At 42.7% G+C, this 14,482-nt stretch overlaps 1 protein-coding gene across 1 annotated transcript in view; it reads left to right on the top strand.

Moving 5' to 3' along the window:
- The window catches only part of dcaf13 (ddb1 and cul4 associated factor 13), a 76,547-nt gene that overhangs the window by 47,077 nt on the left and 14,988 nt on the right, over positions 1–14,482 (top strand). The window contains exon 9 of the mRNA XM_038810039.1: positions 1,164–1,299. Coding sequence (XP_038665967.1) covers positions 1,164–1,299 — 136 coding nt within the window. The remainder of the gene's footprint in view (positions 1–1,163; positions 1,300–14,482) is intronic.

Raw genomic sequence — 14,482 nt, 5'->3', positions numbered from 1 at the left:
TCTGGGATCCGAGTCAACCGAATGCGATATTTGTGATTCAATAGGAAAAGCTGTATCTTGCTGTGTATGGTTTAATTTGCTTTAATCACTTAAGTAAAACAATTAATCTTCAAAAACTTGATCTTTGGATTGTGTAATTGTGAAAAGTACATTGAGTCATAGAATTTACAGTGCAGTCGGAGATCATTAGGCCCATCGAGGCTATACCGGCCTTGAGAGAGCACCCTACTTAAGCGCACACCTCCACCCTATCCCTGTAACCCAGTAAGCTCACCTAACCGTTGGACACTAAGGGGCAATTCAGCATGGCCAATCCACCTAATCTGCAAATCTTTGGACTGTGGGAGGAAACCGGAGCACCCGGAGGAAACTCGCGCAGACACGGCGAGAAAGTGCAAACTCCACACAGAATGGGCTATTCTGTTTTTGAGTTCATTAGAATAGGCTTACTAAAGGAGGTAGGGTAAATGGTTTGTATTACATGTGAACTAGATTCCATAATTACATTAACTTGTTGCAGTGTTACAGAACTGATTGTACCTATAGGAATTTGTATGGAAAGTGATTGTGCAATTTGGATGTTAGATTTCTAACATGGACATACCTTTTTAGAAAAATACAATTGGTATTAAACAAAACATGTAGATTTTGCACTGGCAGCACCAGATGATGGTTATTTTGTTTCTGTATGATTAATCCACAAGTAAGCTTTTTTTTCATATTACTTCTGTTTCAAATAATGTTTGTTATATTCCTTGCCTTTTCCTCCAAGATAGTCAGATATGTAGTGTTGACAAAGAATATATAAATAAGTTTGAGTCAAAACTAATTTATTTTACACCACTAAACTAATGATACTGAATCTGACAGTAGTCAAATAAATTGACAGTAGTCAATATTCTATCTAACTATTAAACTACAGTATGAATTGACCTGGTGCTATATTTCTCTACTCAACTTTCACTCTGCTCTCCATGTTCTCTTCAGCTTCTCCCAGAATTCCTAGAGAAGCCGTCTTATATACAGCAAATTAGTGATGCCCTCTAGTGTTTGAATTACACATAGATTCAGATATTAACCCTTTACTATACTGGCATTATACATAGAATTACAATGTTTATTGTAAAGTACTTTAAAATGACGATAAACATTTTATTTTCCAGGGAGGTGTACCATACAAAACGTATGCAGCATGTTATGTGTGTAAAATGGTCTGCTGACAACAAGTACATACTATGTGGTTCTGATGAAATGAATATCCGTTTGTGGAAAGCGAATGCTTCTGAAAAGCTTGGTGTGGTAAATATTTAAAACTATTCTCATTGTATTCGTTTTGATAAGAATGTGCATGGTTACAAATACCTGGTTACTAGACTCCTGGTATTATACATAATATCATCGGTTATTGTCACATGTAGGCTTCAATGAAGTTACTGTGAAAAGCCCCTGGTCGCCACATTCCAGCGCCTGTTCAGGGAGACCGGTACAGGAATTGAACCCGTGCTGCTGGTCTTGTTCTGCATTTCAAGCCAGCTGTTTAGCCCACTGTGCTAAACCAACCCCTATATAGAAATGCTGAGATTTATTTCCATTTTGTTTGCTTGTATGATGATTCTTTTAAACTTTTGAATACATGAATGCTAATGGAGAATGTCATTTCATATTGAATTGCAACAATCCCATTTTGTGGTGGAAATTTATGAAGCACATTACAAGTAAAATGGCATTAAATATGTGTATGTACCTAAAAGCCACATCCAGCCCTAACTTGTTACAGAAACATTTATGTGATAACTTTTTGACTACTGATACACTGTTCGACTGTATGACATACTACAAGAACCAGTTACTTGTGCTGTGCTGCTCCTTGCTAGTGTCAGTGTTTTAAAACTTAAAGTACATCAATTTGAAGACTCTTGAGAGCAACTACCGATCAACTTTAATCCATAAAATACTGTGGCTGTTTGAAATCTGAAATAAAAACAGAAAATGCTGGACATCCTCAGCAGATCAGACACCCTCTATTGTTACCAACTAGGCTATTCAATTATTTGATCATTTTAGAGCCCCCTTTCGGACCTTCCTTTTTAGTATCATTAATCTTCTCTAGTGTGCGAGAAATTCCTGCCAGATGGGAAAACATTCCCCAGAACCAGGCAATAATTTTGTCAAAAGCTTTGTTTCATGCTTGACCCTTTTTTAACATCAGCTTAACTGTAGTAATTAATTTATTTTCAAAAAGCGTTTTCAATTCGTTGTTAGCACTTTGTTAATGCTTAATGAGCTATGTTTAATTGAATATTTTTATTTGAGCTTCTCAACTCACATTTGAGGATAGAATAAAATATTTTGATTTCAAGCAATCCCTACTTGGACACGTTCTAACAGAAAAGTTTCTGTCATTTCGGGTGGGTTTGGCTGGGAGTTTCCCCCCCGGCTCTTGTCTGTGAGTTCCCAACCACTATCTAGCCTGCACATAGACACTTTTTCGGGTCCTGGGGAGTTTCTCTCCGGGCTAGCTCACAATCGCTGGGGAGCTGAACTCGCTGGCCAGAGTGGCTTCTCTGAGATCTATTTTGAAAATGTGCTCTGATCTCAGTGAGCTTGAGGACCCCACCTATCGGGACCCCTACCTTTCACTCTCTTTTTTTTTGTTTCCCCTCCACCTCCAACCTTCCAGAGGCCCCTTCATACCCGCCCATCAACTCTGATACCCATCCCTCCTTTCATGGCATGACCCATGGCAGTGCCTGGCTGCCAGAGGCCTACCCTGCCCTGACCAGCCAGGGGCCTCCAATGGCCTGGGTGGCCTCCTCCCAGGTACCGTTTGCCTAGTCCACTTTTGCATGGTTAACATTGTTAAAATTGATGTATTTATATCAATTAATTTTGTGTCCTTTTAATCTCTTGTGTATGATAATTAATAGCCAGTTTGGTTAATCAGTACTTACAAAATTGAGTTGCTAAACAATATTTTGGCTTTGTTTGAAGGGGAATTCTTATCATTAAGTATTTTTCAATATAAAACAAACATATGAATTTATAAATACCCGAGTGTGATTTACATGTGGTTGCGAGAATATCAGTATAGGCCATGTTTAACATCTGACCCAAACGTGGATCAAGTTGAAGCCGGTATTAAACACAGAATGGAAAACACGCAGGAGTGGATGGGATTCCAGCAGAGATTTTCAAATTTGGAGGTGAAGAGATCACCTTTCACCTGTTCCTGAAAATCTGGGACCGAGAAGAAATTCCTGCCGACCTCCGGGATGCTGTCATTACCAGGATTTTCAAGAAAAGAGACAAAACATGCTGTGAGAGCTACTGAGAAAACTCTCCCTAATCGCCTGAATCTTCGCTAACCGCCTCCTCCCAGTCTCTGAAGAAATCCTTACGGAAAGCCGGTGTGTCTTCCGACCAAACCACAGAACAATGTGCATGATTTTCACTGCTCGACATCTTCAAGAGAAATGCCAGGGGCAACATCAACCACTCTGCATGGCCTTTATCGATCTGACCAAGGCTTTTGAAGTGCTGTGGAAGATCCTGTCAAAGGCTGGCTGTCCAGAGAAATTCATCAACATCCTCCGACTCCTCGCAACACGATGTTGTCAACAGTCCTCGGCACCAAAAGTATGACAGAAGCCTTTTGAGGTAAAAACTGGAGTCAAGCAGGGATGTGTCATCGCCCAACCCTTTTTTCTATTTTCATTGCCATCATCATTCACCTTGTTCTTGCAAGCTTCCCAGTGGAGTGGACATCTGCAGGATGGATGTAAAACTTTTCAACTTCAAGTTGAAATCCAAAAAGAAAGTGACACTGACATCGCTCATGGAACTCAGTATGTGGATGAAAACACCATTTCCGTTCTCTTGGAAGAGAATCTCCAAGCTCTGCTTTATGTCTTCGCGGAGCATTTCGAAGACCAACCCGCCATAGGGGAAGAGACGGTCTCTCCCTCCATCAAGATGAATAGAGAAACTCTCTCACACATGGAACATTTCCCCTACCTGGGGAGCCACCTTTCATCTAAGGCTGTCATTGCAGTGTAAATCCATCATCGTATCCAATCCACGAATGCTACCTTCGGACACCTAGGGATGAGAGGCTTCAATGACAGTGACACTGTGCTGATATTAGAATCCTCGTGTACAAGGCAGTCATCCTCCCAACTCTTCTATATGGCTCAAACCTGGACTACATACAGACACCACGTGGGGAGATACCATCAACGCTGTTGAGATCTATTTTTGACATCAGCTGGGAGGACAGGCATACTGACAACAGCGTCCTTTTAGATGCTAGGACTTCCAGAATCGAGGCCATGATCACTCGAAACCATCTCCACTGAACCAGCCAAGTGCTTGGGTTGCCAGAGTCCCGATTGCCGAAGCAAATCTTTTTCGTCCAGCTCAAGGAAGGCACCCAAACTAGAAGCTCTTCAAAGACACTCTGAAAGCTTACCTCAAGAAATGCAGCATTGATGTTAAAGCCTGGAAGATCCTTGCTCAGAACATACCTGGAGGAATCTCCTGAATGAAGAGACACAATTCTTTGTGAACACCTGACAGCAAGAGAAAGGGTTGCGAGCGGCCTTGAGTACAAGGACTAATCCCACCTCCTGGAAACAATCACATGCACAGCTAAAGATGCTGCTCTAGGTTGGGGCTCATCAGCCATGCAAAAACCCATGACCAGTGACACGGTGGACAATCATACTTATTAGAAAATGATCGCCTAAGAACATAAGAACTAGGAGCCATCTGGCCCCTCGAGCCAGCTCCGCCATTCAATGAGATCATGGCTGATCTTTTGTGGACTCCGCTCTACTTTCCGGCCCGAACACCATAACTCTTAAATCCTTTTATTCTTCAAAAAACTATCTATCTTTATCTTAAAAACATTTAATGAAGGAGCTTCACTGGGCAAGAAATTCCATAGATTCACAACCCTTTGGGTGAAGAAGTTCCTCCTAAACTCAGTTCTAAATCTACTTTCCCTTATTTTGAGGCTATGCCCTAGTTCTGCTTTCACCTGCCAGTGGAAACAACCTGCCCGCATCTATCCTATCTATTCCCTTCATAATTTTATACGTTTCTATAAGATCCCCCCTCATCTTTTTAAATTACAACAAGTAAAGTCCCAGTCTACTCAACCGCTCCTTGTAATCCAACCCCTTCAACTCTGGGATTAACGTAGTGAATCTCCTCTGCACACCCTCCAGCGCCAGTACGTCCTTTCTCAGGTAAGGAGACCAAAACTGAACACAATACTCCAGGTGTGGCCTCACTAACACCTTATACAATTGCAGCATAACCTCCCTAGTCTTAAACTCCATCCCTCTAGCAATGAAGGGCAAAATTCCATTTGCCGCCTTAATAACCTGTTGCACCTGTAAAACCAACTTTTGCGACTCCTGCACTAGCACACTCGGGTCCCTCTGCACAGCAGCATGTTTTGATATTTTATCATTTAAATAATAATCCCTTTTGCTGTTATTCCTACCAAAATGGATAACCTCACATTTGTCAACACTGTATTCCATCTGCCAGACCCTAGTCCATTCACTTAACCTATCCAAATCCCTCTGCAGACTTCTGGTATCCTCTGCACTTTTTGCTTTACCACACATCTTAGTGTCGTCTGCAAAGTTGGACACATTGCCCTTGGTCCCCAACTCCAAATCATCTGTGTAAATTGTGAACAATTGTGGGCCCAACACTGATGCCTGAGGGACACCACTAGCTACTGATTGCCAACCAGAGAAACACCCATTAATCCTCAATCTTTGCTTTCTATTAATTAACCAATCCACTATCCATGCTACTACTTTACCCTCAATGCCATTCATCTTTATCTTATGCAGCAACCTTCTGTGTGCACCTTGTCAAAGGCTTTCTGGACATCCAGATATACCACATCCATTGGCTGCTTGTTATCTACTGTTCTGGTAATGTCCTCAAAAAAAATTCCACTAAATTAGTTAGGCACGACCTGCCCTTTATGAACCCATGCTGCGTCTGCCCAATGGGACAATTTCCATCCAGATGTCTCGCTATTTCTTCCTTGATGATAGATTCCAGCATCCTCCCTACTACCAAAGTTAAGCTCACTGGCCTATAATTACCAGCTTTCTGCCTACATCCGAGGATTAACTTCACAAAAATCTCAGACCAATGCGTAACATCCAACCACATGGTGTTTGTGATTTTTAAATCATGAACCATATTCATGGTTTTACCAGATTTGCTCCCAACAAGCATGGCTCCATAAGTGATCACCCATTTCAAACAGGGATGAAGGCAAATATTTTCTCGAGTCGTGCGTCTTTCAAACTTTTCTTGAAAAGGTGGTGGGAGCAGATTCTTTCAATATTTCAGGAAGAGATGGATAGATTCTTAGGCAGAGGTGGATAGATTCTTAGTTAGCAAGGGAGTGATAGGTTATCAGTGATAGGCAGGATGCAGTTTGAGTTTACCTACAGATCAGCCATGATCCTATTACATGGTGGAGGAAGCTCGAGGGGCAAAATGGCCTACTCCTGCTCCTAGTTCACATATTCGTATGGAATGTATATCAATAATTTGTTCATTATTGTTTGTTATTTACAGCACAGAAGGAGACCATTCGGCCCATCTTGTCTGCACCGGCTCCCAAAAGAGCAATCTAGCTAGTCCCATTCACCAGCCCTATCTCCGTTGCCCTCCAAATTCATCACTTGCAAATATATATCCAGCTGTCTTTTCAACCCTCCTATGGAATCTACCGCTAACCACTCTCCCAGGCAACGTTAGGGTCCCAGGTTCGATTTCCCTGCTTGGGTCACTATCTGTGCCGAGTCTGCACGTTCTCCCCGTGTCTGCGTGGGTTTCCTCCGGGTGCTCTGGTTTCCTCCCACAAGTCCCCAAAAAACATATTGTTGGGTAATTTGGACATTCTGAATTCTCCCTCGTACCCGAACAGCGGCAGAATGTGGCGACCAGGGGCTTTTCACCGTAACTTCATTGCAGTGTTAATATAAGCCTACTTGTGACAATAAAGGTTACTATCTTTTTTAAATGTTTTTATTCTCCAATTTCACATTTTCCTTCAAAATTTACACCCCACCAACAAGCAGTAAACGGTAACAAATACCAAGTCAATCCCCTTAACAACAACGATCCCATCCTCCCACCACCCCAAATAACGGCCCACCTGTCAATATATGCATCAAATAAGACAAACCCTCCCAGGGTGGGAAAAAGAAACAAAGGAGAAAAAGGAGTCCAGAATCGCCCATGGTCACCATTAATCTATAGAGTACACCCCCCCCCCCCCCCCCCCCCCCCCCCCCCCCCCGACCCCTGATACTCAATGCCATCCAACCTCCGAAAGAGTACCGTTAATGACACCCAAGAGTTGTAAACTCCTCCCCTCCACTTCCTCTTGTAAAACTCCTACCCCCCCCAACCTCGGTTCCTTCCCGGCTAGACCCATCGGACTGTTCTGCCAGGCTTCGATGGCCGCAGCCCCAACCCCCACCTCACTCCCATTCACAGGCCGGCTTAAACCGGCCAGCGTGGAGGCCCCCTCCCGGTCTCTTTCCCCCTTGCCTTGCCACAGGAAAACGCAGAAATCCCCATTAGCACACAAACCCCGCATTCACACCCACACCCCAAAGAACCCTCATTGCGAGTGAAAGTCCCATCTCTTCCCTTGTCCAAATATATACAACGTTGGCTCCTTTAGCCCATACACCAGCACACAGTGAAACAAAAAAAAAATACAGTCATGAGGCCACATCGGGACATGACCATTTCTCAATTCTGCCACAGTCCTTCTGCCTTCGCAAACTCCTCCGCTGCTTCCGCCGTCCCAAAATAAAAGTCCTTGAACATGTAGGTCACCCTCAGCTTCGCTGGATATACAATGCAGCACTGCACCTTGCTAATGTACAGTGCCCTCTTCACCCGGTTGAAGGCAGCCCGCCTCCTCGCCAGCTCCACCGTAAAGTCCTGGTATACGCGTATACCAGCTCCAGCCCACTGCACCACCTGCTTCTGCTTAGCCCAGCACAGGACCTTCTCCTTCACACTGTACCTACGGAAGCACAGAGTCACTACTCTTGGCGGCTCACTTGCCTTTGGTATAGGCCTCCACAACCGATGAGCCCGATCCTGTTCATATTGGGAGGGATCCTCCCCCTCCCCCAATAGTTTCGCCAACATCGTGGCAAAATACCCAGTCGGCCTCGGGCCTTCCCAGTCCTTCGGGCAGCCCCACAATCCTCAAATTCTGTCGCCTGGATCTGTTTTCCAGGTCTTCCATTTTGCTTCGCAGATCCTTGTTGATCACTATCACCTTCCGCATCTCCTTCCCCATCAAGGTAAGTTGCTCACCGTGCTGCAATAATGTCTCTCCCATTTCCTTCAGCGCCTCGCATTGCTCCCGCACCTCCACCGCTGCTCTCGCCAGCGCCGTCCTCACCAGGGTAATCGCCTCCTCCACCAGCACTTTCAAAACCGCCCCCATCTCCTTCCTCATTGCCTCCATGTGTTTTATGAACTACCTTTCGAATTCCACGGCCATCACCTTAATTATTTCTTCAGCCGTAAGCAATGCGGCCTCCGCTGGTGCTGCAGCCTCCATTTTCCTTGCCGACCCCACAGCGACTTTTCCACTTCCCGACGGACTTTCAGCTGCTTTTTGCACGGCCGTTTTTTTTACTGATCCTCGACATTTCCCTTTACTGTGCTTTCTCCCGACTTTTACTGCCTTCGCTGCCCCTAGGACCGGGCATTAAACCCCGACAATGCCGTTCCCGAACGGGAGCCCTCCAACGTGCAGCGATAATAAAGATTGCAAACATAGCACTGAAGCCTTCCCTCACTTCCATTTCCTTATTCCCCATCTTCTCTCTTTTGCCCTCACTGGTACTTCTAAAACTAGGCCCATTAGTCAATAAGCCTCCTGCCTTGCAAGTTTTGGGTGAAGGGAATTAATATATGGGTAACTAATTTTGCTGATAACGCCACATTGGGTAGAAAAATAAGTTGTTAAGAGGCGGTAAAGAGTCCACAAAAAGATATAAAGGTAGACTCGATGACTGGACAAAGGTTTGACCGGTATAGTATAATGTGGGAAAATGTGAATTTGTCCATTTTGGCATGAAGAATAGAAAAGCGGTGTACTATTTAAATGGAGAGTGTTGCAGAACTCAGTATTTCAGAGAGATCTGCATGCTGTGGTACATGAATCACAAAAAGTTAGTATGCAGGTACAACAAGTGATTGGGAAGGCAAATGGAATGTTGTCATTTATTGCAAGAGAAATGAAAGGTAAAAGTAGGGAACTTTTGCCACAGTTGCACAGGCCGTTGGTGATATCACATCTGGAGTACTGTATATCTCCTTACTCTAGATATAATTGTATTAGAAGCAGTTCAGAGAAAGTTCAGTTGATTGAGCCTGCGATGCAGAGGAAGGATTGGACAGGTTGTACCTGCATCAGTTGGAGGTTAGACAAATGATAGGCGATTGTATTTAAACATATAAGCTCCTGAGGGAACTTGGTAGGGTGGATATCGGGAGGATGTTTCCTCTTGTGGCGGAGACTAAAACTAGGGACAGAGTTTAAAAAATAAGGGGTCTCCCATTTAAGATGAAGATAGGGAGACATGTTTTCTCGAGGGCCATTGGTCTGTGGAATGATCTTCTTCGAGAACGGTGGAGACAGAGTGATTGAACATATTTAAGGGTGAGTTAGATGGATTTCTGATTGACGTGGGAGTCGAGGGGTACATGGGGTAGACAGGAAAGTGGAACTGAAGCCACAGTCAGATTAGCCATGAGTTTATCAAAAGGTGGAGCAGGCTCAAAAGGCCAAATGGCTTATTCCTGCTAATTTGCATTGGAGAATAAGTTTATTTAAAATTGTGATATATTGCTAGAACTATGAGAGCCGTTGGTAATGTAAATGCAATTTGCTCCAGATTTATACCCCAGCTTGTACCTTCCAATCTTTGGCTCTGATATACTGTGCATTTTCCACTATTTACTTCCTAAAGTGTAGCAGAACCTTTACCCACAGTACTTCTGTATTCTTTTCTTCACCTTGAACTCTCGCTGCTTCAAATTTTAATCCTTGACCATACTACCCACCACCTTCCTTATTTTCTCTCATTTTTTGCTTGATGTCCAATATCTCCTCTCTAGATTGCAGGGAGTTGCAGGATTTAGATCCAGTGAAAGTGAAACAATAGTGATATAGTTCCAAGTCAGGATGTTGTGTGGTTGAATGGGAACTTGCAGGTGGTGTTGTAAATATATGTGCAGTAGCTTATAGAATGCCTTATGGAAATCCAAATGCACAACACATACTGATTCCCCTTTACGTTTGCTTGTTACAGCAAAGAACTTTCACAAACACAATTTCCTTTTCCTAAATGCCATGTTGAGTTTGCTGATTGTATTATGATTTTCTAGATATCCTACTATTTCCCTAATGATAGATCCCACCATTTTCGCAACGACAGATGTATTGCAGGCCATCGGGTCCAGGGGACATGTCAGCCTGTAGTCACGTTAGTATTCCTAGCGGCACGGTAGTATAGTGGTTAACATAGTTGCTTTACAGCTCCAGGGTCCCGGGTTCGATTTCCGGCATGGGTCACTGTCTATGCGGAGTCTGCACGTTCTCCCCGTGTCTCGTTGATTTCCTCCAGATGCTCTGGTTTCCTCTCACAGTCCAGAATGTGCAGATTAGGTGGATTGGCCATGCTACACTGCCCTTAGGTTAGATGGGGTTACGGGGACATGGTCTTAAATGGGGTGCTCTTTCCAAGGCTTGGTGCAGATTCGATGAGCCGAATGGCCTCCTTCTGCACTGTAAATTCTATGATTCTAGTGGTTGTGATTTTTTTGAGTTGCCCCATCTCCCTTTTACCCTCTTATTTTCAATTACTCTTGCACACTCCTGATTTGTGGCTATGTAGTGGTGAAAAGGTTTTGTATTTCAACTGAAGGGGTGAGTCATTTACCGCAGAATGTCCAACTTCTGTCCTGCTCTTCTTATCACCGTGTATGTGCCTGACCCAGTTAAGGTTTCTGCTAATTTTGCCTAACACGTTTTTCTAACTCTGCTAGCCTGAGGAACTCCTACAGTGTTATTGTTTATGTTATTGGATGAGTAATCCACTAATAATCTGGAAACAGGATTTCAAATTCCACTACAGTAATTGGGAAATTTAAATTCAGTTAAGGAAATTATGGAATAATAAATAGTTAGCAATGAATACGGTGAAACACAGTGGTTAGCACTGCTGCCTCACAGCTCCAGGGACCCAGGTTCAATTCTGGCCTCAGCTGACTGTCTGTGGAGTTTGCACTTTCTCCCCGTGTCTGCATGGGTTTCCTTTGGGTGCTCCGGTTTCTTCCCACAGTCTTAAGATGTGCAGGTTAGGTGGATTAGCCATGCTAAATTGCCTTCTACTGTCCAAAAGGATAGGTGGGGTTACTGGGTTACGGGACTAGGGTGGAGGCATGGGCTTAAGTAGGGTGCTCTTTCCCAGGGTTGTTGCAGACTCGATGACTGAATAGCCTCCCTCTGCACTGTGAATTCTATGATGATGCTGGTTCATTGTCCTTTTAGGCATTCCTACCCCATGTGAAGTATAAGTGACTGCAGACTTGCAACCAAGTGGTTAAGTGCCCTCCAAAATAGCCTAGCGAGCTACTCTGGTATATTCAAGAATGCAGCTCACCATTACGAGGGCAATTGGGGATGGACAGTAAATACTGGCCTCCGTAACTGTGTGTGGGTTTATAACTGTGTGAGTCCTATCAAGAAAATTGAGAAGAAGCTAATATTTTATTACCCAAGAAGCTCTATGCAAATATAAGTTGTTTAGAATTGTCCTCCCACTGAAAAAATAAATGAGAAACTGAATACTTAGGTCCCACTTTTGTAAGATTTTTTTTAAAATTACATTTCCTTTTAAAGTACATTTCCCTGTCAAAGTACAGATTTGCCTGAATGAAATGGCTGAAGCCGTGAAACCATAACTGATTGACTTGAATTTGCTGTATTTAATAACTGTGTAAAAAAATATACCTGCATAATAGTCTCTTCAGCATTCTGGCAGAGTTTCTGGCTTGATGATCTTCTGATTATCTAGCGAAAAACTCTCATTTGGTTGCCCATATTTTGAAGGCTTTCATAAATTACTTTATTGATGCTCTTTTTTTTTGTCTAGAGTAGCATTGCAGTTGCACCACATCAGCAGCAATTTCCTCTTCCTAAATAAATTGAATTAAAGAAAATCATTGCTTTTAATTATAATAAAAGCCCTCACAATTTAGATTGTTTTGACAGTTTTCGGTAAAAAGAATGAGACAGGATTTATGAAGACAGAAGCAACCATTTAGAAAGACTTAAAAAAATGAACTTGACTGGTTGGAGCTTGCTACATTTATTTAACTGATAATGGAAGTTGAAATTCCTCATTGATTGAGGTGTAAAAGTGAAAGCCGTGATTTAATTAGAGTAAAATGATTTGGTTTTTTTGCTTGCCGATTTAAAAATGACCTCGATTACATTGAGCTGAATATCATGCTATCTTAATGCTGTTAATCAGTAGTGTATTAAGTACCACATTGGGGGAAATAATTGGAAGATGTTCTTTGAAAATGAGTACAATCCATCATGGCGCTGAGATCCCAGGTTCGATCCCAGCTCTGGGTCACTGTCCGTGTGGAGTTTGCACATTCTCCCGTGTTAGTGTGGGTCTAACCTCCACAACCCAAAGATGTGCAGGGTAGATGGATTGGCCCCGCTGAATTGTCCCTGAATTGGAAAAAATGAATTTGGTACTCTAAATTTATTTTTTTTTAAAGAAAATGAGTACAAGCCTGTCAAGATTTTAAAAAGGAAAAGCTCGGCAGATCTGATAAGATCAGTGGAGAGAGAACAAGAGTTAACGTTTTGAGTCCGATATGAATTTTCTTCAAAACAATGTTCATTTCCAACGAAATTATATGGGACTCAAGATGTTGACTCTGTTGCTCTCTTCACAGATGCTGTCAGACCTACTCAGTTTTTCCAGCACTTTGTTTTTATTTCAGATTTCCAGCATCTACATAATTTTGCTTTTATTTTCCTGTCCAGACATAGTTCTTTACAAAACCACCCTTGTTCAAAATAAGGTGCAAGGATATGCCAAGCAACCACAGGCCAAGCAGTTAAACCTCGGTAATGGGGAAGCTTTTAGAAATGATAAATTAGGACAAAATTAATAGTCACTTGGGAAAATGCAGATTAATTGAGGAAAGCCAGCACAGAATTGTATGGGCAGAACATTTTAATTAACTTTCTGGAGTTTGTGATTTAACACAGGATAGATGAGGATAATGCAGTTGATGTAGTGAACATAGATCTCCAAAAGGCATTTGATAAAAGTGTCTCCTGAAAGGCTTGTCAGCACAATTAGAGGCCATGGAATAAAAGGGACAATAGCAACATGGATATGAAATTGCCTGAGTGATAGGAAACAGATAGTGATGAATGGCTGTTTTTCAGGCTAGCCTAGGAAGGTTTATAGTGGGGTTCCCCAGAAATCCATGTTAGGGCACCTACTCTTCTTGATATATGTTAATGACCTCGACATTGGTGTACTGGAAGCAATTTCAAAACTTGCAAATCACGCCAAACTAAGTATTGTGAACCGTGGATAGCGTTAAATTTCGAAAATGCATGGGTAGGCTGATAAAAGTAGCAGATGAAATTGAATAGATGTGTGAAGTGATTCATTTAGGTAGAAAGAATGGGGAAAGAGCTAATAGAATGGGTACAATTCCAAAGAAGGTGCAAGAGCAGACGGACTTGGAATTAATTATATGTGCACAAATCATTGACGGTGGCAGGGCAGGTTGAGAGAGCAGTTGCAAAAAAAAAAACACATTTGGGATCTAGCCTTTTATAAATCAGGGCATACAGTACAAAAGCAAGAAAGTTATTCTAAACCTGTATAAAACACTGGTTCTGCCTTGACTGGTGTACTGCGTCCAGTTTTGGGCACCACACTTGAAGAAAGATATGGAGCATTGGAGAGGGCACAGAAGAGATTCATAAGAATGATTCCAGTGATGAGGAACTTTAGTTAGATTGATAGATTGGAAAAGTTGTGACTGTTCTCCTTGGAGCAGAGAAGGTTGAGAGGAGATTTGACAAAGGTGATAAGAGGAAGAAACTGTTCCCATTGGTGGAAGGATTGCGAATCCGAGGATGTTGGTTTAATTGATTGGGGAACACAGCAACGTGAGGAAAAAATTGTTTTTACACAGCGAGTGGTTGGAATCTGGAATGCTCTGGCAGAGAGTGTAATGGAGGCAGGTTCAGTTGTGGCTTTCAAAAGAGAATTGGATCATTACCTGAAGAGGAAATATTTGTACAGAAAAGGTGAGCTAGTGCCACTCGGTAAATTACTCTTAGAAAATTGGCGCA

This window comes from Scyliorhinus canicula, chromosome 10 (genome assembly GCF_902713615.1).
Source record: "Scyliorhinus canicula chromosome 10, sScyCan1.1, whole genome shotgun sequence".
Classification (NCBI taxonomy): Eukaryota; Metazoa; Chordata; class Chondrichthyes; order Carcharhiniformes; family Scyliorhinidae; genus Scyliorhinus; species Scyliorhinus canicula.
The sequence above is the reverse complement of the archived record's forward strand: the minus strand, read 5'-3'. Positions and strand labels throughout refer to the sequence as shown.